The sequence below is a fragment of the Cebidichthys violaceus genome, unplaced genomic scaffold, assembly GCF_023349555.1.
Source record: "Cebidichthys violaceus isolate CVI_PGR_0920_01 unplaced genomic scaffold, fCebVio1.0.p SCAF_26, whole genome shotgun sequence".
Classification (NCBI taxonomy): Eukaryota; Metazoa; Chordata; class Actinopteri; order Perciformes; family Stichaeidae; genus Cebidichthys; species Cebidichthys violaceus.
Window position 1 is genome coordinate 3,606,179 of NW_027176439.1, and position 27,594 is coordinate 3,633,772.

General features: G+C 41.2%; 1 protein-coding gene across 2 annotated transcripts in view; it reads left to right on the plus strand.

The window, feature by feature from the left end:
- Nucleotides 1-27,594, plus strand: part of ksr2 (kinase suppressor of ras 2) — a 100,419-nt gene that overhangs the window by 61,290 nt on the left and 11,535 nt on the right. For both annotated transcript variants that reach the window (XM_068720807.1, XM_068720808.1), the window contains 10 exons: nt 11,572-11,641; nt 12,883-12,966; nt 13,270-13,355; nt 14,479-14,499; nt 14,773-14,882; nt 16,919-17,087; nt 17,715-17,756; nt 19,529-19,598; nt 25,492-25,540; nt 26,528-26,889. In XM_068720807.1, the coding sequence (XP_068576908.1) occupies nt 11,572-11,641; nt 12,883-12,966; nt 13,270-13,355; nt 14,479-14,499; nt 14,773-14,882; nt 16,919-17,087; nt 17,715-17,756; nt 19,529-19,598; nt 25,492-25,540; nt 26,528-26,889 (1,063 nt within the window). The remainder of the gene's footprint in view (nt 1-11,571; nt 11,642-12,882; nt 12,967-13,269; nt 13,356-14,478; nt 14,500-14,772; nt 14,883-16,918; nt 17,088-17,714; nt 17,757-19,528; nt 19,599-25,491; nt 25,541-26,527; nt 26,890-27,594) is intronic.

The window sequence follows — 27,594 nt, forward strand, 5'->3', positions numbered from 1 at the left end:
TTCTTAGTCCTCTCATGTTGCACTTAGGGCAGATTTATATCGCCTCTCAAGGAACAAGTGGTATTACAAGACATAACACCAACACTGAGACCTCTTCACATTCTGTTGATAATGTTAGTTCATTTTTTGAACTTTTTAAACTAAATTCCTGGCCATACCTTATATATATGCATTCCACCTTTAAGTTATACATACAGGAGAGAAAACTATTAGACCATATCTTTATTTTTTTCTCACTTTTCAACTTTTCACATAGTTACTTATTTTTGGAACAACAAGATACACTTTTTACATATTTGTTTTGCCATGACATGGAATAAAAACTCTAAAGGTTGTTCTTCACATGGCTCTTCTTTGTTTGTTGTAGTATGTTGTTTGGAGCTATGTTGCCATATCTTGACACGCCTTCATGATCGGATAACACCTGGGAATGTTTTTCATTAATTTTGTTTTGCATAGCATTGTCATGGCCTTGCACTTCCTCCTTCTGTCCTGTGACCAGCATCGCTATTTGTTCTCTTTTGTGCCAGGGAACGACATACCTTTTCATATAAACAAAAATACCTGATCTGTTTTAAAGTCATTCAGCAATTCATTACACTGTCTTTGGGATTTAATCCGATAAACAAAAAATGATTGACTGTATTATTGACAAGCCATTGGGGAAACTCTACTTCTTAGTCCTCTCATGTTGCACTTAGGGCAGATTTATATCGCCTCTCAAGGAACAAGTGGTATTACAAGACATAACACCAACACTGAGACCTCTTCACATTCTGTTGATAATGTTAGTTCATTTTTTTGAACTTTTTAAACTAAATTCCTGGCCATACCTTATATATATGCATTCCACCTTTAAGTTATAAATACAGGAGAGAAAACTATTAGACCATATCTTTATTTTTTTCTCACTTTTCAACTTTTCACACAGTTACTTATTTTTGGAACAACAAGATACACTTTTTACATATTTGTTTTGCCATGACATGGAATAAAAACTCTAAAGGTTGTTCTTCACATGGCTCTTCTTTGTTTGTTGTAGTATGTTGTTTGGAGCTATGTTGCCATATCTTGACACGCCTTCATGATCAGATAACACCTGGGAATGTTTTTCATTAATTTTGTTTTGCATAGCATTGTCATGGCCTTGCACTTCCTCCTTCTGTCCTGTGACCAGCATCGCTATTTGTTCTCTTTTGTGCCAGGGAACGACATACCTTTTCATATAAACAAAAATACCTGATCTGTTTTAAAGTCATTCATTCATTACACTGTCTTTGTATGAGCAAGGCCATGGGTTTGAACTTATGGTTGGTGAAGATGTTGAGGTGTTTTCGCAATCAACAGAAGAACTTCTCATGAACATCAAACACAAGGAAGTAGTGATCATAGCAGTCTGTGATTGGTTGAGTACATTTCTGTAAAGGCCTTTCACATGGTGAAATCAAACAGGTGAATACTATGACTAATCACCATCATCCCTTATGTGAAGGTGTGTTTGTTAGTTCGCTGTCTATTTCCCTGTTTAGTAAGCTGCATTTACTGTCATGCTTATAAACCTGTGACGGGAAACAGGTGGGGTTGCACCCATTGTGAAATTCTGGGTGGATAACGATACCAAAGTTGTTCTAACTTTGTTTTTTCTGTTATTTATTCCCCTTTTGTGTCAGGGAAACAGAGATTTTTATGTAAAAAAAACAAACAAAACTGAGCTGTTTTAAAGTCGTTCAGCATTTCATTACTCTGTCTTTGTATGAGCACAAATTCTGTACTACAAATGTACGACACAACCTTTGATTTAACCTTTTAAATGAATAAGATTCTTAAAAAAACTAAGAAAAAAAACGCTTCAAAAGCCATACTCAATGAGAAGTTTCAGTACATATAAAATATTTGTTTTGTGAAACATGAATTAAATGTAATTACACGTAAATGTAAAAGTGGTAGAAACATAAGCAGTGTTTCTCACATATGGACTATACTTGGATGGGTACATTAACGGCCGCGCAAGTATATTTGGCCACGCATTTTAGCAATTAAAAAAAAAAAAGAAAGAATTGCATCCGTCCAGGAGAATGACGTCATCCGCGATCATTTCACTGAACTAGTTGACTAATAGCTGCAGAACACCGCTGGGGAGCGGACGTCACCCCTTGTTGGCTAAGAAATCTTTTAAGCCATTGTTATACTGATTATTTTTAAGTTGAACAGGATAATATTCTTGTAGCTGAACTCTCCCTGAGACAGTGTCATAATTAGGGATTGTTTGGGTGTTTTCCGATACCGGTGCCTAAACGGTGCCTGAACCGATACTTTAAAAAAACAAAACACACAAAACGACGATTGACGACATGAAAGAAAGGCTTTTTTTTTTTATTGCCAAGGCAATTTGTTTTCTTCAAATTGAACAATATATTAACTGTTTGAAGTATACTATAAATATAAATAAATACAAAACACTTGGCTTCAAACTACAGCTTCAAACTTTTTAACTTCAAACTATGAACAATATATTAACTGTTAACAGTATACTTAAATAAACTTCAGCAATTCTTTTGCAGAAATATGAGCATATTTCCCTTGGCACCGAAAGGAAGCACCGAACGTATTTCGGTCGGCTCAGGCACCGAAAGGAAGCACCGAAATCTGCGTTGGGTTTCGGTCCGGTAGGCACCGGTTTTCACAAATTACCAACCCAACAGTTAGCTGGCGTAAAACTGATGCAACGCACACAAGAAATTTTAACATTTTTTTCTACAATATAAAAGACATCAGTAAATATACATCAGCTTTTAAGAGTCTTTAAAAAGGCAGTCGCTAACAAGTGGCTAATTTCTGCAATAATCCAGGGCCTATATCCACTCTAATGCTCATTTTGTTGCACTGAGTCTGCCCAAGTTTATAAAAACACAAAAGTCATTTTAGATAATAATTTAAGTTTTTGCAAGCAAGGAGCGTCCTATTGTTTTTTTCTTCTTTTTTTACCCTCATGCTCCACTTGAATAATACATACAGATTTCAGTTATTCTGCTCCAGGTGTTATGATAAGTCATTGTTTTTCCAGTTTGAAAAGTTATGGTGGCCACAGAGGGACATGTTCCACGGACAGCCCACCTCCTGTGCCTCAGGCTGTTTGAGCTCACACAGAGCAGCCACACACACACACACACACCCCACACTTGTGATGAGGCCTTGTTTCTAGTTGGAGGTCCAGTACCGGCCCTGGGACTCTACCAACACACACACACACACACACACACACACACACACACACACATCTACTGTAAAACTGCAGTGTGTGTGTGTGTGTGTGTGTGTGTGTGTGTGTGTGTGTGTGTGCACGTATGAGATGCAGAGATAGAGAGTGTGTAGGAGTCTGTGAGTGTGTGCTTGTGGATATAAATGGCCTAAATGTTCTTCATACGCTTTGCACACAACTCACTCTGTTTATTTCTACATGTGCTCCAATGACGTCACCCACTCACTCTTGCCTCGCGTAGATGCTTTGCAGTTGCGTCACAGATCTCTATAGCAACCTAGTGTGGCACCACAATGGAGGTCCCTTTGAGAGTTGGCAAATATACAGTGACTGCAAATAACTGCTGAATTTATAACGGGGTGAGGAACCTGAGCTACCTGAGCAGTAGAGTTGAGGTTGGAGTCGTTTCAGTAAATATTAAAGACGGGCTTTCCTGTCATTCAGCCATGGTTTTATGTATACGGAGATGGATGTTGACATGTTGATTCATGCTTGGAGAGCAAAGCATATTCAACATTTTTTGTATTTGTGACACGCAGGCAGAACATAAAAGATAATTCTCACCTTTTGTTTTGTCTTCTGAAACTCTACGTATTTGGGATATCTTGTTCTCTGAAGGCAACAAACTTTACAGGTTTGCGTCTTGGTAGTTCGTTCTGTATTTTCTCGGTGACCCAAGGAAGCTTCATCTAATAGGAGGTCGCGGATTATTAAAAGCAATGCGATGACTTTAACTCAATAATCATTTCTTGCAACATCAGGTCACAGGTACAAAAAAAACACATTTCCCAAGTAGGAAGTCTCACTCCATCTACTGAAACCGTGCAGAGGAGGTCAATAACTCCAGTCAATACCGAGGTGGATCGGTCAATAGTTACTATGTTGGTTCCTCGAAAAGAGGAGCAGGTGTTATAAACAGTGTCACGTGTCAGATGAGGCTCTGTGAGCACTCTGCTGCTCCTGCATCCACATTGAAATGCTGTTTTTGTGCAAACAAACATCCTCACTCTGGGGTCGTCACTTGACACCTCAGCTAATCTAAACAAACGGCTTTAATAGCCAGCTAGCTAGCAGGAGTAGCGTGACGGCAGATGTTAACGACCTTCAACTTGCCGCTAAAGCTTTGGGTTTACAAGCCACGGAGAACAAATCAGATTCTCATATTTCAACAGGCTGCGTGCTGTAGGAGATGGTAGTGTTTGGCCATAATGCGTTGAATGCCGCGCGTATGTTTGGGCTCCCCATCTGTCGGCACCACCGAAGCATCCCTCGAGTTCACTTGCGGGATCTTCATCGAGCCGCTTTTTGAATTTGATCGATAGAACGACACGAGACGAGGGTGAGAAGGAGCCCAGATAATGACAGCAAATTTGTTCGGAATCTGCTTTGTCCAAGAGCTACGGACCACCGATTTTGTCCTCCAGAGGGTGCGTTTGCGTTACGTCACCTGACAGTGTCAGATTGGCCTCCCCACCAAAACCTGCTGTCTGTCTGTCGGCACTCGTCGGCGCGCTCCGAGCCCTTTGACTTCTTCAACTGAGGAAGTCACTACCGAGCCATGAGGCCTCCTGGCATCATCTGTTCTCCCATCCTTCCACCCTCTGTTTCTCTGGCACAATCAAACCGCCAGTCTTAAAAGACACTATCTATAAAACTGTGCAAAGATTGAAAATTGCTTTTTTTCCACCGCTGTTGTCAGTTTATCGGAGGGATTGTGTGTGTGTGTGTGTGTGTGTGTGTGTGTGTGTGTGTGTGTGTGTAGATTATATGTAAACGTGTGTGTCCGTGCGCGCGGTCGTCAAAGATGGCAGCACAATATTCTGCAAAAAGGCTATTCGGCGTGTAGCTGTTGCCATAGCAACTGAGCAACCTGGCTTTGTCTCTTGTTCATCTGAGTTGTTTTTTTTCTCTTTCTCACATTCAGACAGGAAAAAAAACAAAACAACTAGTCTATTTCCACTCTTCTCTTAGTTCATTTCTTGCTGCCACTCCAAACAAATACTTGTTCAGTTGTGCACTTTCACCTCGTGGAAAAGTCTCATCGGAACGCATTGGATGAGAGACGTTGAGGACATGGCGAGCAACAGCCTGTAAAATATCACTCCTTTAACACTCATGTGCAATAATGCAGCACATTGTGCAGCAAACGCCCACTCACTTTTTACAGTCCTGTTCACTTCTTCTGCTGCTCTGCACAATGAACCGTTGCTACCATAATAGCAGAGTCGTATGTAGTTAAACAGGCTTCGGCTCGTCATCGTCATGTTGTGTTCGAGTGTACTGAATAATGTTTGGTTTTTTTCTTCTCAACCCTATGATCAGCTCCTAATGATACCATTCCAGTTATGCATTTTTTTTTTTTACAGTTAAGCTGTTAATTGCATTCAACTGTTTGATTGGACCTTTTATCCAAACCACAGAGGTGCTACACCCTGCCCATTGGGCTGTAGGACCTTGATGATGCTGATAATGACGAGAGTAGGTGTGGTTGAGATGACTCTTCAACTGTGCAGACAATGAGAATAATTGCAATTTTTTTGTTTGTCACAAGTTTCGCTCTTTTCCATTTTACCCGCTGTAGGAAATTCTCCTCCTTGGGCAGTAGCAGTGTTTAGCGATCAGTCACTTGCAGAGGCATTTCAGTCTAATGTCACGTAAACTATATTTGGCTCTAAATAGGCTCCTAGACTCAAGTTGTCTCTTTATCTCTGCACACATACGCACACCTGCCCCCCCTCTGTTTAACCCACACACAGACAGAAACCCATATTTCTTCATCTTTTAGTGCAGTTACATTTCTCTCGTTAAACCGCACAAAAACACACACACACACACACACACACACACACACACACACACACACACACACACACACACACACACACACACAGCAAACTCAACCCCATGGTCTGCTGTGTGTCATGTGACTGGCCAGTGGAGGAGGGGGAAGGAAGGCCTCGGCTTAATTAGGCTGAGGCCATTTAGAGAAGATGGAGGAGGACACTGTTGTCTGGCGCCTTGGGGCTTCTCAGCTCCTGCAGGCTCATCTGTCTCAAACACACAAACATGTGTACACACATACACACATGCGAACATTTACTTTGAAACTACCTAGTTTGTCCTGGTATGTTGTTTGTACATGTCCTTAATTCTATGGTCTTGCCTTGTTTATGTGACTGGATATGCGTGACCTTAATTTACACGTATTTTTTGTTTCTCCTCCATGGACTATCAAACTGCCCCCTCTGGAGACCATCACACCTGGTCTCATAGTTGGAGGCACGACTATGATAACGCTGAAATATTAACTGGTGGAGCATGCCACTGTTTTACTCGAGGTCATGGGTTGTGAACCTGATGTCGGTGAAGATGTTGAGGTGTTTTCACAATCAACACGCCGCAAGAACGTCTCGTAAACATACAACACAAGGGAGTAGTTATCGTTTTTTTTTTTTATCTTATTGGAGTTGGAAAACACTAACCTGATGCTGAAAAACATAAATACGGACAAACTAATTAGCATTCCCGTCCTGGTAGAGAACATTTCTTTAAAGGCACCACACATTGTAAACATATAGGTGACACATTTGAATTGTGTCTAGACTCATTCTCAGTACAATGTCGGCATAGTCTGAACTTAAGTGACCTGACTCACGTTAATCTTCACATCGTTTCTGTTATGAATTACATCCAAGTAACCTGACTCATGCTAATCTTCACATTGTTTCTGTTATGAATTACATCCAAGTGACCTGACTCATGCTAATCTTCACATCGTTTCTGTTATGAATTACAGAAACAATGACTTGACGTGACTTAACTCATCACTTCGCATCTTTTGTGACATGAATTACACCCGGGCTTTACCTGGTATGACCTGGAACAAACTCCTGTGAAGATGTTTTGTGCCTTTGATATATCCTGGTTCATTTCATTGCTTCGTACTACTTTTACTTTGGGCACTGAAAAGATAAAAACGATGTAGAAACTAGTAGAGTCAAGCCTCATGTTGCTGACGACGTTGAGGTGTTTTGGGATGGTTAGGAAATTGGACCATTTTGATTCGATTTATTTATGGATCTACAAAATACACATGCAGCACAATCCCAAAATGTGAAAGTTGCACTTGACATTTCAGTCATGGTTGATTCAACAAACATCTGTGGTTACCATGGTAAGTGTGGTATAATACACAGCAAACACTATTTGAGCAGCATCTTTGCCAGAAATACAACACTAACTGGTGTATTTGTGCAACCAGTCAAACTCACATTGTTTAATTATAGAACGTCAGTCTAAAATAATTGCAACCTCCACCAGATTGCATGCTGTGCATGCCCTGAACAGTTCTCTACACTACAGAAAGACAGTTGAAGGAAAGCTGTTTACCTTGTTGAGCATTTGGAAGTGTGAAGCAACAGCAGCAGGCTGTTATGTTTACGACAGCAGTAGCTCGATAAAACGAACAAATAGTGAGGTTGATGTCAATGAGATCAAATTTACGCTGGATTACATGCATGCACTGTTTTCCTGAAGCAGGAACGGCGGACTCCGCTTCCACCGATAAATACTGGGGAGACTTTAAAGGATGGACATAAAACATTTCACATTACATTAAACAGTATAATCTTAAAACCAAATCAGTGCAAACCAGCTAACACACCTAAATACACCAACAAATTAATTAATTTAATTAACTTAATTCAATTTTTTGTATCATTTTATTTGTAAATAAACCCTGAGATGACCTGACTTCACCTGCATGAACACTACACACCCTAGTTCGACTGGAATGTTGAGTTAGAGTTGTATTAAGTGTGTGTGTGTGTGTGTGTGTGTGTGTGTGTGTGTGGGTGTGTGTGTGTGTGTGTGTGTGTGTGTGTCTGTTGTCTCATTGGAAGTTTGTTGTGCGTGGGCAAATGTTTACATCTCTTCCACTCAGCATTTATTCATCTTGCATGCAGTAAACAGTAAATAACAGTAAATACTGTAAATAATGAGGCCGATGCCAGTCACTCACATGAATGTACTGTTTTCCTAAATCCAGCACGGGAATGGTGGATAAATACTACTGGACAAACAACTTTGAAGGACACACATAAAATATGTAACATATAGTTAAACAATAGAGTCTTAAAGCCAAACAAACACAACAGTGCAACCCAAACCAAAAAAATTAAAAAAATCCACTTTAATACCCCTAAATCGGGAGTAAATCTGATGAAGGTGCATTCAACGACTATGGGCCCACTCAGGAACAGGATGTACCACAACTGTGTCGTAAACTTAAGACCTACCTGTTCTATTATTGCCTCTCGCTATCTAATCTCTCTCTCTCTCTCTCTCTCTCTCTCTCTCTCTCTCTCTCTCTCTCTCTCTCTCTCTCTCTTTCCCTCTGTATTTAAATATACATTCATGTCCTATTTTCCTGCCATATAAATACATCTGACTTGACTTGAATACCACAATAACAGATGAAAAGGGCAGTACAAAATGTACTCATCATCTGACTTGTAAATAAGCTCAGAACCAACCTCTGACTTTCTTTGCACAGAAGGCACAAATTCAAACACAAATACTTCTCTCATTTCTAAAGCATATGTTTTTTTTCAATGACTAGTTAGTTCTCATGAGTGATTAATGACATAAATCTGCACTCCCCCGTTCTTTGAGGGATGGTAGGATCATCAAAGGCAGACAGCGACGTCAACAGCACACACACACACACACACACACACACACACACACACACGATGATAAACAGCCCTGACCACGCCGCTGACAAGTCCAATCATCTGCCAGTCGCCAACAAGGCCGACAAGAAGCAGATGATGTCAGTTTCCCCTCTGTATTGAGTTATCAGGTTGATTGAGTGTAATTGAGCGATGCATCGGCGTGCGGAGGGAAGACACCGAGCCTCTGGAGAGGCTGGAGTAGGAGGAGGAAGGGTGTTTCAGGAACCAGGAAATGCTGCACGCCACCGGGGGCCATGAGATTAGCATTGGCGATGATTCGCAGCCTCGTCATCAATTAATAGGACTGATTGAGTCCCTCACCGGATGAAAAAATGTGATTCTTGTTGGTTTCGGCTTGTTTAAATCTTTAGGTGGCGCATTGCATCTGAGTTTTTTTAAAAAGTAAATACTAGCGCAGATGTGATGAACTGACAAAAGTGACAAGTATTGTTTAGGTTTTTATGTGAGACAAGTAATACGTAGAAGTTTACTTCTACTCGTGTAGCCACACTAGTCTGTAGCTCTTTACTGCAGAAAATCGATCTACCAAGCTAAACAAAAATCGATGCTGAATGCCGTGATCGTGAACCTCCCCATCTTCATTGGAACGTTTAGATTGTGCCAGGAGCTCCTTCTTTGGACTCCAGTTAAAGTTAGCTAGAGCAACCCTACCTCCAGAGGACGTCCGTCTCTGAAAACGTTTTTTTTTTTTTTTTTATATCTGGAGACTCCGATTCACACGTTTTCGAGAGTTTTCGAGTAAAGAACATTGGCATCTCAACAATGAATCTCAAATGTCTTTCCGGTTTTCTTTCAAACAAAAAGACGTAACGGAGAGCCCATGAATAGGAAAAATGACAAAGACGTCCTGAAAGTCATAGATGATTCATTCTTTTGGGCAGTATATTTCCAGCTGAAACTAACTCGGGCCTGATTGAAGTGAAACTCGTCAGTCCTCTCATATGGAGATGGATCTCACACCTCGGCCCACAATTCCATTTCAAGGCATTAGAACTTTTAGGCCTTTTTTAAAAATGTTTTTTCTGTCTTTATCCTCACAATTCCCCGATTTAATGTATTGTTCATCTCCTCCACCTATACCCACACACAGGAAGCTGAAGCCCCCTCTAATCCCCTCTTCCTGGCATTCATTACCATCTTAAAAGTAACATGAAACTCATGAATAACTCTGCATAAAGGTAGCCAGTCAATTTGAAGATGAGAAGATGCAAACGATGAGAGTCTGGACATTTGTGTTTGTGTGTATGCTTATGAATATTGCAGAGTACACAGTTACCCTGTTTATATAAAACCTGTTTATTCTTGAAATAAGAGATATGCGCATACAACTTACCTTAAAGGGAAAGTGTGCCGATTTTACACATCAAGTTCAGGTTTTGGGGAGTAATTAGTGCATATATGAAAGAAAAAATAACTCCGGAGGGAGCTGCGCAAAATTGGATCCATTTCTTCATATATTGTTATTGTAACAATTGTTATTGTAATTGATAATTTTTGGGGCTGAAGCATTTTTGGGGCTCACCTCTGCTTTATTAGCTACATTAGCCGTCATAACACACCCAAATCTCAGACTGAACCGTCGGCGGTCGAGTTGCATTATGGGTAATATAGACGCAGTATTTAGACGAGGAAGAAGAACTCATGGAGTAAAGAGGATAATCTCTTTGGTTTGATTTTGATCCTTTTAAACTGTCCTTCTTGAGGTTGACAATATTTTAGGAGTGCAACGTTAGTGGAGCACTCTTTTTGAGAAACATCTCAAAGGGTGACGGTTGGTGCGGTGAAAATGACACTTTTTTTTCGGCTCCACGTGACTGTATTTATTTCTAAAGTGCAACAGAATATCACCTAAATATCCCTGTCATGATATGATATGTGAGCTGTAGCAGAAATGATCTCGCACGATGGCCTTCGCAGTATAACCTATTATTTTGTCAGCATTTTGCTGTTTTATCGCGGCTCTTTTGTTACGGATATGTTGCCGGCACGTCGTTATCGTCTCAATGCATATCCATCGCATTCAGCCGCCTTCACGGGCAACGCTGTGTAGGCTGCCATTCTTACCTGGTACGAAGAGGCGGCGCATAAATGTATCGGCCTGCTCGGTCATCGCCGGCACTAATGGACCCAGAGCGAAAGGCTTTTTGTTGTGGAAACATTTTGAAGTGAAGAGTTCCTCACGAATGGAATGCAGGTGGCGATACGAGACAATTCAAACCACTTTGTCGCTGACTGATGTAAATAGTGTAGGCGGGGTTGTGTGTCTGTCTTGTCTTTCTAGACAATTAACAAGAGCTCATTTGCGGCGATGAGTTGACAGTGAGTCACGACTAACTGGGTGCATGATATCCACAACAGCTGATGAAGTCCGCCACCAAAATGGCGGTTTGTTGCTGCAAAATCTATCCATTCCCCCCGAAAATGCCATGTGTCCGAAATAAAACGTTAAATGCAAGACATTTAGGCAATCGTGACAGACATTCTGTCAGTGTTACCATTTGACCAAAGGAAGAACGTACCAACCCTCCTCCTCCTCTCCTGTCTCTTCCTCTCCAGACACTCTCTCAGTGCCTCGCTGGTCCCCACAGATTCCCCGAAGAGATCTGGGAAACTCAATAAAACACAGGTAAGGAGAGCGCGTGGGAGAGCGTGTGCGAGTTTGCCTTTGTGCATACACTCGTACATCTGTGATAGAATGTCATTCCAATAAAAAAAACAAAAAAACAAAAAAAACAGGGCCTCTTTCATAACTCATTTCAACTCTCTTTCTCTCTTCGTCTGTCCCCCCCCCCCCCCCCCCCCCCCCTTCTTTCTCTCTCACCCTGCTTGACTCCAAACGGCAGCGATCTAAAAAGTAAAACAATCCCGTATCGGTTGTGGGATCCCAGAACGTGGGCGTTGTGCCTGCTGAAAGTCAGAGAGGTGGAAAGAGAAGCCGCATCACACGCTGCCAAACTGAGCGCAAATGTAATTGATAGATTAAGGTTTTAAGAGAATTGCCATCATTCCTTGACGCGGCAATTTGTTTTCTAACACGTGCCCTTGATCGCATCGTTGGCCTGTTATGATAAGTGCATTCGCGTCGCCGGTACACTTTCGGGTTCGGAGCCTCTCTTTCTCTTCTGTATGCAGAATCTGCCCTCAGTGTCACAAATCTGACAGCAGAATCCATAAATCCGGTCGGGGCTTTGATTTGAGTTTTGCCTCTCGATTGAGGCGAAGGAGGCCTTAATAAAGACATTTGGATTCTGTCAAACTACATTAGTCACCTGCCATTAGCCAGCCGGCGGCGCTGCTGGCAACCGGGCGTTGCATCAGTAAATACAGCCAATAGTCGCATACGCGCCGGAACCGCTCGGTCAGCCGTGTGCAGGGAATTAGTTGCAACTGCGCAGTTTGTTGGTGTGAGAAGTTACCGCGCTGGAGCCTTTTAAGAGTGCGGCAGGCCTCTGAGCGCCCATCACTCGGACTGATTGTTGCGTTGCTGTAAACCCCGTGGCCCCCGTTGCTGCGCCGCGGAGAGACTGCCGCAGATGTTCATTCGCGCCGGCTTATTGAAAGATGAGAATAAAATGGGCCCATATTACACCAGCAGGTGAAGGGAGATTAGGAAGGTAAACACTTTTACAGAAGTACCTTCTTCAGGCATCTATTATCCTCTCCGAAAGGTTACGCAGTGAATGTGGCGCCTTCTCTGGCGTCTGTCAGAATGAGAGAATGTTACTAAATGCAAAAGGTCAGAAGCTGTGTTTTTCCTCACGGTAATCCACAGCTCTTATATGTCATATAGATGTGCAAGAAGCTGAAAGTGATTTTTTTTTTTTTTTGTTGAAATGTCCTTATCTCACTCTCCTCTTTTGCTTGCAGGTTTTCCACAAAGTATTGGATGTCCCAGACATGCATAGTATGTGGAAAGGGAATGTTGTTTGGACTGAAATGTAAAAACTGCAAGTAGGTATCAAGACTGATTTTTGTCTTAAGAGCCATCAGTGGTAGTGATTTGTGTCTGATCACATTTAATCATGTCTTTGTCATTATATTGTGAAATTAGGGTGTAGTGTTGCTTTTTTTTTTTTTTACTTGTTTTTCGAGGTGACACATGCTTATTAACCCTTTTGTTTTTATCTCACTTGAATAAATTTGCAATTTGCATCTCTTGTCTGTTTTGCTATATGGTAATGCTCCCACTTTGCATGGGTTTCATTGCTGTGTAAATACACTAATATAAAATTGTCTTTTTTTATTTGTACTCAGGCTGAAGTGCCACAACAAATGCACCAAAGAAGCCCCACCTTGCCATTTATTGATCATACAGCGAGGCGGACGAGAAACCCTTAAAGGTATTTATTATACATTTTTAACATTAATGGTGATATTTTTCTTCACTAATTTAATTTGTCGGTAAACCCAGCCTTTTTTTCCACTGCATGACTAACCAGAAAATCCAAGCCCTCAGGAAGAGCGACAGGCTTTAAAGCAAATTTTACATTGTAATTTCAACTTCCATGTCCGTTAACTGATGCTTTTAGGCTCAAAAAGAATATTTGCCATCTAGTTACACTGGAAAAGAGATGTCTGTAAATCAGCTGATATTGTTTTTAGGTAAATCAACTTTCCAGTACCAACACTTAAATAGCCTTTATTTAAATCATTAGGTCTTGAAAATGCACTAATAGCCAAATCCAATGTTGATTTCCTTCCTCCGTTCAAAGGAAACGCTAATGTGCTTACTTTATAAGGAGGCGGAAGATCGTTTGAAGATCGGGGGCATTTTATCAGAATTTTATTTTCGGAAGCCAACCTTTTTTTTTTCCCCCCTTCATGTACCACTGAGGAACTTTTCTTGGGAATGAACAGATCCCCATCTCCAACGCTGTACCCAGTTCTCTTTCTCCGTCTAGTTTCTCTCCATTTTCCTCTCGCCTCTGTAAGTTTACGAGGAAGATTCATAAAGCCAACAGAAAAGCACACACATTTTAAAAATAGCTGGGATGAGTAACTCGGTGTTCAGAGTCAAGTGACTTGCCCGACCCTTGTTATTTCTTAGACCATCCCAAGCTGTATTGCCAGGCGGTACCAAATAGGCAATAGCTCAAATGTGTTGTGTTTATGTGGATAATACATCTATAGGTTAGGACCAGAGTTGTAAACCCTGTTGTATTCTGTCCTCATGCTTGTTCAGATATTTGAATGCGTCCTTAAAGCTACTGAAGACACATTTTTTTTTCTTTCTTTCAGTTGAGTCCTCATTTAAAAAAAGTGAACGAGTCTTTGCCGGTTTAGGCAGATAGAAGGTTATCAGCTGATTAATTAAGACACTTAAGTTTGACAAATGTGACTGCGTCATGCACTGTTTCTAATGACACAGACAGCACTGACAAAAAAATCCCACTTTCTGCTATCAGAATTGAGATTCATTTGTTCTCTCTCTCTCTCTCTGTCTCCCATTCTCCCCCAAATAAGATCAACAAGGAACAACTCAAGGTAAAGAACACTAATCTTCCCTGCTTAGTTTCTTAATGACATAGTTTGCTTAAGGAAACTTTTTTTTTCTCAACAAAGTGTCTGTATGCGATAACAAACGGACGGTGTTCAAGGAAAAGGCAGTTGGTTCGTTTTTTTTCCCCATTAGAAGCCGGGCCTGATAAAGAGTTTGTCCTAATTGTCCCAAACCTATCGGGCGAGTATTGTTCCATATCAGTCCTACACAGTGCGTCATTGTTCCTCTGTGCTTTTTTTTTTTTTTTTGTTCTGTAGTAGCTCGTCTGGTGCGGACCGAATCAGTGCCATGTGACATCAACAACCCGCTCAGGTACACAGACCTGCACATCAGTCAGACGCTCCCCAAAACCAACAAAATCAACAAGGTAAGTGCAAGAAAGAAACCCATTTTTATTACGGTATCTGTGCGTAACCTGTCCTACATATCACATTTCTTCTATTTTTGGGGGGGGCTGGAAAATGGTTGTGAGTCATCGCATCTTTCTCAGGGGATCATGAAACCGTAAGAAAATATCTTCAGCAGTATTGATGTTTGCACAGATGGATTTGTTTTCATACAATGAACATTTTGCAGCAAGCATACCTAACACTTTCTCAGTTCCAGAGGGGGGGAAAAAAGTTGAATAAAACATTCCCATGCTTGCACCATGATGATGGAAACCAAATGTGTGTGTGTGTGTGTGTGTGTGTGTGTGTGTGTGTGTGTGTGTGTGTGTGTGTGTGTGTGTGAAAAACAGAGCAAAACTTTTTTGTTGTTGTTGTTTTTTATGTTTGCAAAGGAAAGCCAGATCATGTAAAAATGTCTTCGTACAGAAAACAGAGATCTTTTTATATACTTCAGTCCTGTTGCATTTCTCTGCAGTGCTTCACTATTATGTTGTTTGAAACTATTTTACTTTTTTTTTTATACTTTTACATAATTTTTCCATCATGTCTAAAATACATCAAACTAATGTTTTCTGGACGATAAATGAACTGTAAATAAATGTAGAAGAGTGACACCAAGGTTAACATTGAAAACTCTTAAACAGTATGCAAAAAAGGATTAAAAAGGATTATCTTATCTTATCTTATAATAGTTTTATTCTCAAGGGTGTGGCTTTGAAATTCAGACCTTTGAGGAGTTACCGGGTGGTTTAGGAGATGAGGAGGCCGTTACGTTGAATGTCTATGTTTCTGAACCAAAAACACGTTTCGTAATTAAGTTCACACGTCAGCCTCGTATGGCGCTTGCAGAAATACACAAAACTACCGGTTAATGTTCTGAAAAGGACAAAAATGTGTGTGTTTTTTGCGGCGTGGTTGAAATTATGCCATGCAGTTTCCATTCCCCTTCGAAAGCTTTTCGACATTTCAGGAAAAAAAATCGAATACCGTGATGTGTACCGATACCATCCGTGCTTCAAAACTCGGCCCTAGCTGCTCTTGCATCTGAGATTCAAGGCCTGGCTGCTGAACAGAAGAAGATAAAACCACAAAACAAAAATGCTTACTTGTCTTTCGGCTTAAATGTTCAGACTTCTTAATTAAATTAAGTGTCTTTTCAGCAGAGTGTGTACAATCAGTAGAGAATTATTGAATAAAAAGTGATTATTTATGCCTAATTACTGAAAAAAAAAAAAGTGGTGCACAAACAGCCTCCGGCTTATTAGACTCCATTATGAAATGATTATATTCAGCCATTATTTGAATTGAAATTCCAGAAGTCCAGACAGTGGTCCTATTGTAGATCTGAAATGTGAGTTTCGTAACACAGAGACGCCTTGAGAAGTTGCACCTGAACTGGACAGATGTGTCCAGGGGCAGATTGCTGAGGCGCTCATTGGACTGTACCTCTGGAGTTCATTCTGGAGCTGTCAGTGATGAACATGGCAAATGTAGCTTGACGAGAGAAGAACTTTTTTTTTACATTCTCACAGCTTAAAAGAAAATGAATTACCGAAGGTCACGGTGAGATCAGGTGGGTTGAAGTGAACGGCTGTAACGTGCAAAGTCAGCTGATTGAGTCTCACACTCACAGTGCGATGAGAGACAGCATGAAAAGTACTTTTCCTGATCCACTTTTACCCAACCTTATTGTCGGATGTTAGAGCATCCTTGAGTGCACCGCTGCGAGGAGTTTCGCTCGACACAATGAACATAACTCTGTCAAAAAAGTAAAGGCAGCATATTGCTCATTGTGATGGATTACCTCCGCCGGGCCAGTTTCATGTCTCTGCAAGTTGATTTTCATATTGTACTGAACATAACAAAGTGCTGCCTGGAAGGTAGAAAATCAATCTAGAAAGTTGTGATATGATTCAGAAAGAGGACCAACAATAAAGCGCAAAGCGTTTCGTGATTAACAGACTAAAACTTGCAAAAAAATCACCAAAAGCGTCTCCTTTCTGTCTCTTCTCAGGATCACATCCCAGCCCCGTACCAGCCAGACTCCAGCAGTAATCCCTCATCCACCACCTCCTCCACCCCGTCCTCCCCGGCTCCTCCTCTGCCCAGCAGTGCCACGCCCCCCTCGCCCCTGCATCCCTCCCCGCAGTCGGCACGGCAACAGAAGCAGTTCAACTTGACAGGTATCAGAATGGGTACCTGCATACTGTCGGGTTCAGATATTTGACAGAGTTATCACAGAGGAAGCAGTTCATCCTCAGCCCTTCACTTACACTTTACGAGGATATCGACGTCTCCAATGTCCATCATGGGGTAAATGTCCAAAAATAAGGTTGCAGGTAAAAGAAAAAAGACGCTAAAGATTTTCACTCATTACGTTTGGAGGCCTTAGTCAGAAGGTAAATCACTGATATGTTTTATATCTAATCTATTTTATATGTATAACTAATCATAAATGATTAGTTACTGTTTTATTCTAATCACCTGTAATGTCTACCCTTCATGATATTTCTCAGTAGCCCAACTTATTCTGAAAATAACACTACAGTACTTGCATGGGGCTCTACTCAGGCTGATTCATGTTGTGACTATGCTGAAAGCCACTAAATAGAGGGAAAGAAAAGAGAACGCAAACGGCTAGAGTTCAAATGGTTCATCAATATAGATTCATATTGGAGAAATACCTTTGTGTGAACTTTAATTTTGTTTAAAAAATGTGTCTCAAAGTCTGTATATGGACTAATTTGACTGTAAATACTGAATTAACAAACAAGCGCGTACTTCAGATCGAACTCTCTTTCTCTCCGCAGCCTCCAGTTATTTCAAATACAAACAACAGTTCATCTTTCCTGGTAAGTACTTTATAATTGATCATTACCACTACCCATAATGCACTACAACCAGCCCAAGAACAAAGTGCGGAGGAGAAGGGCTCTTTTGATGTTGTTGGTGATTGCCACCTCCTCACCTTGGCCTGCTTTAAGTCTCTCTCTCTGCCCCTACACCCACTCGTTGCTTGTCTCATTTGGGTCACCTAATGATTTGTCAATGCCAAGACTCTTTGCTTTTGCCCACGCTGGCACCGCACAGTCTTTGCTCATTTGGCAGGTTGTTGTGGCCGAGACAACCTGGAGTGGTCTAAGGACAAGGATGAGGTGCAGATGAGACAGGTCTTTGAACGTGAATATACAACGCACAGCGGTGCACCGGCTTCTGATTATCGTAGCCACACGTTGCCTGTTTTACCAGCGAAGTGACATCAGCTACCGCTATGAGCTGCATAGCAACGCGGTCAAACACTACCGCTCACTGTTAGTCCCATCCATCTAAAACCGTTTTGCTGTAAGTGGAGCTAATGCCACATTCACGTCATAAATTTACTGTAAATGCTGGCTCTTGTCTGGAAAAGAAAAGAAAAACACAATTTACATAAGCCTCCCACGAGGCAATTACAAGTATGATTTAAAATGTATTCATTTATTGCCTTTGCACATGTGCTCATTTTTCGGTGTCACGGGGGTGGGGGGGCTCGAGCGTATCCCAGCGTACATTTTTGGGTAGAAAGTAGGAACACCCTGCGCAGGAGTCCCAGACAGGCCGACTGGCACGGATTCACACCGTCGGGCAATTTCGAGCCTCCGATCCTCCTGGCTTGCTGGTCTTTGGAGTAAATCCATGCAAACATCCGTGCAGGCACCGCACAGAAAAAACAAAACCACGTCCTTCTCGCTGCAGGGCGACGGTGCCAGCTACTAATGCACCGTGCCACATAGGGAATGCTTTTTTTTTTTTTTTTTTTGTGGCTTCCACTTTGTGTCACAAATTGTCAGTGTGCCGACACAGGCGGCAAGCGTGGCAACGAATCCTCTGATGTCTCTCAGAGGTAGATACTAAACAACAGCTAACCTCACTCATCTTACATGTTGAACAGGAGTGCTTCCAAAACATAGCAAAGAGCATACAGCAGCTTTGTCTCTCTCTCCAATGATATGACACACGGTTAATGATCTATGTCCTTCAAATGAAATACTTCTACATGCCGAAAAGACTCGTTCTGTGAAGCTATTTCACATTGCTGTGTACCAACAAGTCTCTCTATGAGACACAGCGGGCCGCCATTCAACTGTGAGGACATTTTCTACATTGAATGATATTTTCATACAAATTATGTCAGGAATTACACCAAATGTAATATGGATAGGGGAATGTGAGGGCTTTCAGTGCAGCTAACATTCTCTGTGCTGCATTCCAACAATGCGCATAGCAGGTCCATAGAAACACTAAGAACATGGTGAGTTTTAAAAATCGAACATGTGTTAATGAATAACACATTGTATTCACATCCTATTATTGTAGGGAGTTCTGATTTGATCACGCCAATACATACGTATCTACAAATGTGCCAACGTGATTGTTGAAATAGAGATACAGTGTGAAGAAAGTAAGTTGTACTAAAATATGTTTTCTGAGTGAAATAAATTCTGTGCAAAAGTTTGAAATGTGTCAACTTATAACCCCTTGATGCAGAACTATAACAAGGGAACGCAATATTAACAATGTTAGAACTGATTTAATATTGAATGCAACTTTGTTCTGACTTGTTGGTTTGCTGTTTTGGGACCAGATGTTGCTCCAGAGGCTCCTCCAAGCAGAGCGCCGCAGGTCATCCTGCACCCTGTCCTGTCTGAACCGGGGTGAGTAGATTCTATTACAGAAGTGATTCAATAAATCCATATGTCTCCGTTCAAAGACATTAAGAAAGTGCTTCTGATCATCATCGGGCCCTCTCAGTTATCTTCCTCTCATCTACATGCTCCCTTGCGTCCTCTCTCCCTTGTGTCCTCTCCCCTTCTCTCTGTGGCCGCTGGTCAGAGGCCAAGTCAAACTTACTGGAGCGCAGATATTTGGGTGACAATTTCAATGCGAGAGCCGACGTGACGAATACTCGGAGACTAATGTTAGCATGGCCTTCAGTTCACGCTACACTTGGCATGCCAAGTGGATTTTCAGTGGCTGTTTGAGGAAGTCAGTGGTCACGGGAAAACAACCGGAAGAAGAGGAGGAGTGATGAGATGCCTTTCGACCCAGATGTTGATTAGATCAGGATCTCAATCTATCATAAGAAACGGGGCAAGAGAACCTCCATCTATAGGCGGATGGTCAATTGTGATGAAATATGGATCATACCCATGGATTTTTATTGATTTATCAATAGCAAATAATGTAATTAATTGTACTTTGTAAACATCAACGTGGTCCTGAAAAGGTCCTAGACAGAGGAAGGCTGTTTTTAAATGATGGGAAAGTGCATGGGGCTGTATATATATATATATATATATATGTATTATATATACATATATACACATATATGTATTATGTATATGTATTATATATACACACACATATATATATATATATATATATATATATATATTCAAGAAGTCTAGTAGTAGTAACGTCTCTGTGTAGTCAACAACTGTTAAATCAAATAAAGAAAGTCAATTATATTTTAACAATTTATTATTCTGTTTTCAAATTGAACTGGATGGATTATAAATAATACATAGAAATACTTAAATAAATGTTCTTCTCATTTCAAGTAAAATAAGGGCTGAATTAAAGAATAACTGACATAACTGAAAACATAAAAAAAAATTGCATCTTAAGAGGAAATGGTGCATAGTTACAAAATCATTTCACCTCAGGTTGATAGCAGACCACCTCAAGGTGTCACTCAGAGAGAACCAGGACATTCTGATGTAGCATTTCAAAATAAAAGCCCTTCAAAATCACACGCATGAGACAATTTGTGATTTGACGTTTGCTCATGCATGAGATTTGAGAGCCCGCCTATTAGTGACCCCTGAAGTAGATGGTTTGGCTGTAGCTCACTGAAGGCCTCTCGATTGTTTTTTTTCTCACCCCCATGTTGGACCGCGATTGTCTAATCATCCTCAGATGTGTGAATGGGGCGTGGCCTATCCGTGTCTTATCATTGTTGATCTTGAAGGAGGCCTGAGGGCCCGGAATGTCATCGCCATAAAAGAAATGGAGCTAGAGTGTGCGACACCTTTCCTCCTACTTTCAAGTTTACTTCCGGTGATCTGCACCTCATCACAGCCCTTGGTGTGTGTTACTTTTCAAGTATTTTACAGATTATATTCAAATGAACAAGCTGCAACAAATGGACGTAGGAATTCTACTTTTTTTTTTTTAGATAGATGAGGAAGGCCAAAACAGGCTGGTCTCTATAACCACAATGGGGCTGAATGAGTTGCTGCCGTGTTCCCAGTCAATCTCCAGGGAAGACCAGATGGTCATTTTCATTGGGATATAATCAAGAGTTATATGAGTAATTTATAAAGTTAGATAGGAGACATTTTCTATTCCATTGGGTGGGTGAACAAAAAAAAAAATTGGTCAAGGGCCACAGGATGTTATTTGCCAACCCCTGGAAGCCAAATTGGTATACAGGCAAGCAGAAGCTGCGTAGCTCATCATGAAGCAATTATTTGTTTCAAGCCTTTAACACGTACAACTCCCATGTGGCTTATGCAGCTAAAACCTTGGATATAATTGAATTGTTCGCTAACATAATCGTAGTTCAGCCTTTATCAAAATGATCAAATCAAATTGTACAGTCAGTACAACAGTAGACTAAATACCCTTTAAAGGGGACATTGTGGGACACTCATTTTCAGGTTCATGTGTGTTTTTTGGGTTTGTGCTAGAACAGGGTTTACATGCTGAAATGTAAAATGACTGTCCATCTGAATATTCCTGTATTTACCCTCAGTCTGAAACGCTCCGTTTTTAGCACCCGTCTCTTTAGGCCCTCCTCCCAAAAACTCCCAGTCTGCTCTGATTGGCTTGCAAGAAAAATGTGCTGCACTTTTGCAAAGTTAGTTTTCAAAGTCGTGCGTGGGGATCCTCCGGACCTGCATGAGACATATAAGAAGGAGAAACAAATCTGACATAAGCAGCCCACAAAAATACTGACTGGGTTGTCTTATTTTACAGTTTGTGGGTTAGTAGCTACTGCAGACGTGAGCGCGCAAGATTTACATTCCCCTTTAGGGCAATGTCTTAGCTCTAAAACATCAATGAAAGAAACAGTCTATAAGTTACCACATTGTCAGGCCCAGGTCGATGGTGAGTGTTAAACCAAGTATCTATTACACAAGGTGATAAGTCAATATGCAATGCTGTGGTTCTTAGTTTTTGTTGCGCTACATCAGACCAAAATGCCCCAAACATTTTCATTAAAGGGGCCAAAGAATCCCTTATGAACAAAAAATGTTTTGTCTGAAAGTCTCCCACAAATATTGCATGAATCATGTGACAGGTTAAGGATCAAGGACACTGGTTTCATGATGATGAAAAGGTAAAGAGTGAAAATGACATTGGATGGAAAGAGAATGCTTGTGGTTCACTTACTGTAAAGCAGCAAACACCGATTTTGTTTACAGGCGTATGGCAGGCAGACATCTAGGAATTCAATTCTCTTGTGGATCATGTTTTTTAGTGGATCTTTATTCTATAGAAAATATAGTTAAGGGGCTTACTTGCAGTAAGTTATGACAAGCCATATGAAAGTCATACAGCTTTTCAACAGAGGAACTGTACCAGTAAAGACATTTTGTAGCAAGATAGTTTTTTTTTTGGGATCAAATTTTTATTGATTTTCAAGATATGCATTAAAAATCAACAATAAAGAAATAAAGAAATTAGAAAAAAATCAAAGTAATACACACATACATGCTCTTACTCTGTAACCCTCCCCTTCCCCAATTGGCGACACCCACCCCCATTACGCATCTCCATACAATATACGAGGGGATATATTATAATGTACTTGATTACATAAATTCTTGGATTTCATTGATTGTAGCAAAGATATTGAAAAGCTTTTGGCTCAAGAACTGCTGTCCCTTCCAGTAGCTCATTCTGAACGCTGTCCTTACACAGCGGTGAATGAAATATAAATCAGTCAATAACACAGTCGCAGTATTTACCCTGGCTTTCAATATATCCCAGTGTAAAATACATAAAGACAGATTCGGGTCAACATTTAGAAATAAGATCATGAAGAAATGTCACTCATCTTGAACCCTAGTGTCTTTCAGTTTCTGCTCATTACTATCTCAAGATGGACAATTACACCATTCCTCGATCTCACAGTCTCTCATTCTCTAGCTGCCTGTTGGCGAATGTGAATACATTAGCGTGGTTATGAAACCCATATTCCTCTGATTTAATTAAAGCTATTGTCCCTCCTTTCCCACATCTTTGTATGCTCTTGCAGTGGCAGCTGGCAGGTTTCTTTTGGCCTTAATGGCCTCATCCCAGGGTTAATGAGGGCCTGTCTCAGACCGCAACACCCGGCAGGTACCCCTCATTAGAGCGGAGATCGAACCGCTGGTAGTGGCTCTTGGCGCCACAGGAATCCCATAATTTAATACGCTGCCTCACCTGTAGTCTTTGCCCAGGGTCCTGGATTGCCTCGCGATCCGTTAATATACCAGAGAAAGGTTGTGAGAGGTTACATACTGATGTTACACCGCCAGTTATGTGGACAGAGGAGAAGGAGGGTAAAGTGGGTTCATTTGTGTCATGTCCTTGGCACCCATGGTGTGGGTGGCCGCGTACACGCCGGGTTCAGAAATTAATATGGACTCAGGGCACAAAAGCACTTTAAAGTTCACACCGTAAAATAACTGTGAAATTAAGATTTAGGGTCAGAAAATACAGTCGGTAGTTAGGACTGCCTTCTCTGCCTTTTTTTTTTTTATCCCGTTCACTTTTTGTTCATTTATCCGTCAAATAGTTTGGATGTGAATGGGCTTTTGCCACCTCTGGACCCGTGCAGATGATCCACAGAATAAAAGTCTCCAGTTTAATCTGGGCACAAATACATTGAGTAGTGTTTTTAAATGAACGAAACACACAGCCCTGTTTGGAATGATTTTAGAATACAACCAAAACTGCGTGTTTTTTGTCTCATCTGATAGTCAAGGAAATAAAGGACCTTACTGAGAACAAAGACATTCTGCATCAGCGTAATGTTCTTAAAATCAGTTCATTTAAATAGAAGGAGAAGGTACTGCAACGTCACAGATAGTATTTACACATATTCAACATATACATAAATGGTTGCTGTCAGTGTAACATCCGCTAAGACTTGATGAAATCCTTTTTTTAAATCATAAGACTGCAATAATGCTACAACATGGTGGAAGGTCATCGCAATATTATATCAGGTACATTGACAAGAAAGCGTAAACGGCATGTTCGCTGCAGTGACGCAGCCCCCAAAATGTTAATTTAATACTATGCTATGATAATGCGTCGTCCATCAGGTCACTCGGCACGCAACCATGAAGGTGCGCATGTCGACTTCATTCACTCTACCACCAATTACATCACACGCACAGTTCATCCAAAAGTGTTGCAACATTTACAAGATGCAGTGAAGTCATCGATCACGAGAAATGCCAAATAACGTGTATTGCTCAGAAAGAAATATTATTAAAAAGGAAGAGTCATTTTTTTTTTTTCGATAAGAAATTCTGAGCATATACTTCTCTGTGAATGTACTGCATATGTGACAATAACCCACTCCTCATCTCCGCTTAAGGGTAGTGGTTTGAGGCTAATACTAGCAGTACACACCTGAATCTCTTAAGGCGGCAGGTTTTTGACAAGCAAGACAAACGCGTGGAATAAAATAAGATAAAACCTCTGGTTCTGCTGCATCGATTTTTATTTGTTATTTTATTAAAGGGCACTTGTGGCTCAGTGGCAGAGCAGGGTCGCCCTTCAATCAGTGGATCGGCGGTTTTGATCCCGGGCTCCGCTAGGCCATGTCAGTGTGTCCTTGGGCCAGACGCTTAACCCCAAATTGCTCCCGCAGGCTGTTCCTGCGGTGCATGGGGCAGGTGGCATGGTAGCCCCTGCCATCAGTGTGTGAATGGGTGTGAATGGTGACGTGTGGTCGGAAGACTAGAAAAGCGCCACGCAAGTACAGTCCATTTATCATTTATTTTGAATCCGACCGTGTTCCGGCTATACGCTATATCGTTGGAGTAGTCTTCATAGTACACCCTGCAACACAAAATGAGACGTACGATAATCACTACGCCACTATTCAGCCATATGGTTCGGCAGTTGTTCATGAATTGAACGATAATAAAATCCACAAATAACCGTCACGAAATGTCATTAATAAAGATAGTTACACTAAAGAAGCAATATTTACACATACGCGCTAAATGCTCTTTACGTCGTGTTTTATATCCAGTTCATCTCCCTTTAAGTGACTTTCCTCGTGGATCATCTGCTCTAAGTGGGAGTAGCGTGAATATCTAACATCCTAGATGTGCGAAATAAATAGTTTTTTCAATCAAGACTGCCACATTGTCAGGACACTAGATATCAAGAAATGGTTAAAAAAAACAACTTTAAAAACCTGAACAGTGGAGTAAAATAATACGTGAAAATAATAACAGGTATCATTGAAAAGGGACCTACTTTATGTACGTTGTTTTCTCATGGATTTATTTCTACATCTGTTCTTCTTGCTTTTAGGAACGAGGGCAACCCGTTGCTTCAAATCGAAGTTGAGCCCACGTCAGATGTGAGTCCTGCTTTTGACCTTTTCGCGATGCTTTTGAATGTACGTGAATGTAGCTTGTGTCATTCGTTGTCGTTTTATTTCTCTGTAATATCTCGGTGCGAAATTACTTGTGAATGCAAAATGAAGACAAGTTACATTTGTCGCCATCACAACATGATTTGGCTCAGCTATCTGAGGAGCCTCCAGGTACGCTTTGTGTCAAAAGTAACAAGAAGGAAAAGATGCGACTTGACGTCATCGCTGCAACAATGATATATCTTCGGAAAATATGATGCAGATTGCCTTGAATAATATTCCACGAGGCATCTTGGAATAGGTCATTTTCACTCCTGCAGTACATTATATTTAAAATCAAATCAGAATAAATAAGTCAGTTTTTCCCTCTGGCTGTTTTTCCCATTTTTCTATTTATTTTTATTGGTAATGGCCTAAACAGCCATCAGTATTTCAAAGGCACACAACTTGCTAAAAATGATTTGATATAGAGGCCACATAAATGTATGTGTAGAGTATTTTTTTGTGTATACATCTCAGAGCCTATTTAGGATTCAAACAGCACTGAGGACATAAATATACCTTGGAAAGAAAATGAAGGCATTTCTTTTCAAATGACTAAACTGCCATGCAATGTTGGGGTTAGAAATGAACTAAAATTCATAAAGAAAGAAAGAATCATTGCATATGTAGCAATGTACAGAAATAACATGCCACCTTAAGGCATTGCATCCAGCGGATAAACAACTATATACGTTTCTTTTCACTTAAACTCCTACTTACTTTGGGGGAGGTTCCAGCTGATTGTAGTCCTCCAGCTGCTGAATGATATTCGTCAGAATAAAAGCATTTGACATCTCGGTAGAATATTTTAACACCACCTCTCCGTGTTGGATAAGGGCATCTTAATCACCATACTTTGCAAATCTGTAAATCTGTGAAATGCGGGCCCACAGCTACCAACGAACAGTTCAACTGTGCTTTTTTTCACAGAACGAGGAGGGCAACGACGAGGACTCCGGTGACGAGTTCGAGGAGATGAACCTGTCGCTCCTGTCGGCTCGAAACTTTCCGCGCAAGGCCAGCCAGACCAGCATCTTCCTGCAGGAGTGGGACATCCCGTTTGAGCAGCTGGAGATCGGGGAGATGATCGGCAAGGGCCGCTTCGGCAAAGTTTTCCACGGGCGCTGGCACGGCGAGGTGGCCATCCGCTTGATCGACATCGAGCGCGACAACGAGGACCAGCTCAAGGCCTTCAAGCGTGAGGTGATGGCCTACCGCAACACTCGCCACGAGAATGTGGTGCTGTTCATGGGGGCCTGCATGAGCCCTCCACACCTGGCGATCATCACCAGGTAAGGATAAAGATGAGACGGGGAGATGTATCAGAAATATCTCATCACAATTGTTTTTCAGGCAGGATTACGATCTACAATTTTTTTTTTTTTTTTAAGAAAATTTTGCAAGTTACTGAACAATACGAGCCAACGATAGCCCCACAAGATAACAACACACCACACTAAATTTACGTTTTAAATTCTAACCCTTTAAAGTTTCTTTAAATTCCATATGATTCACCACACGGCAATTGTTTAAAAAGCAAATGCATCACTTTAAAAGCTGCTGTTGCCTGTTGCTCGGGCAGTGGGTGAAGAACACCAGGACTGAATGCCACAAGCTGGGATTTCATTAAAAACAAAAAAAAAAATGATGCCTGGTGCGTTAACTACATGCCAAATGAATCAGAGCACACCAGGCTGAAACACAACCGCGCCCGTTTGTAACCGGTGCCGGCAACTTTATCTTCGCTTTCGCCCGTCTCTCCTCTGCGAAACACGAAGCTTTCAAACGACCAATGAACAAACCGCTAAATGGTGTCAATGTCTGGGGTTCTTCGAGCGATAATCCTCGCTCGTTCCTGATTCGGGCAACTTAAAGTAGAGAGAGCGCGGTTGTTGCTTTTGTTGGGATTTTTATATTACAGTCATTAGACAGGGGGAACACTGGAGTCATAGAACTGCAACTGATAGACTGTGCACTGTAGATCTGTCTGTAACAGC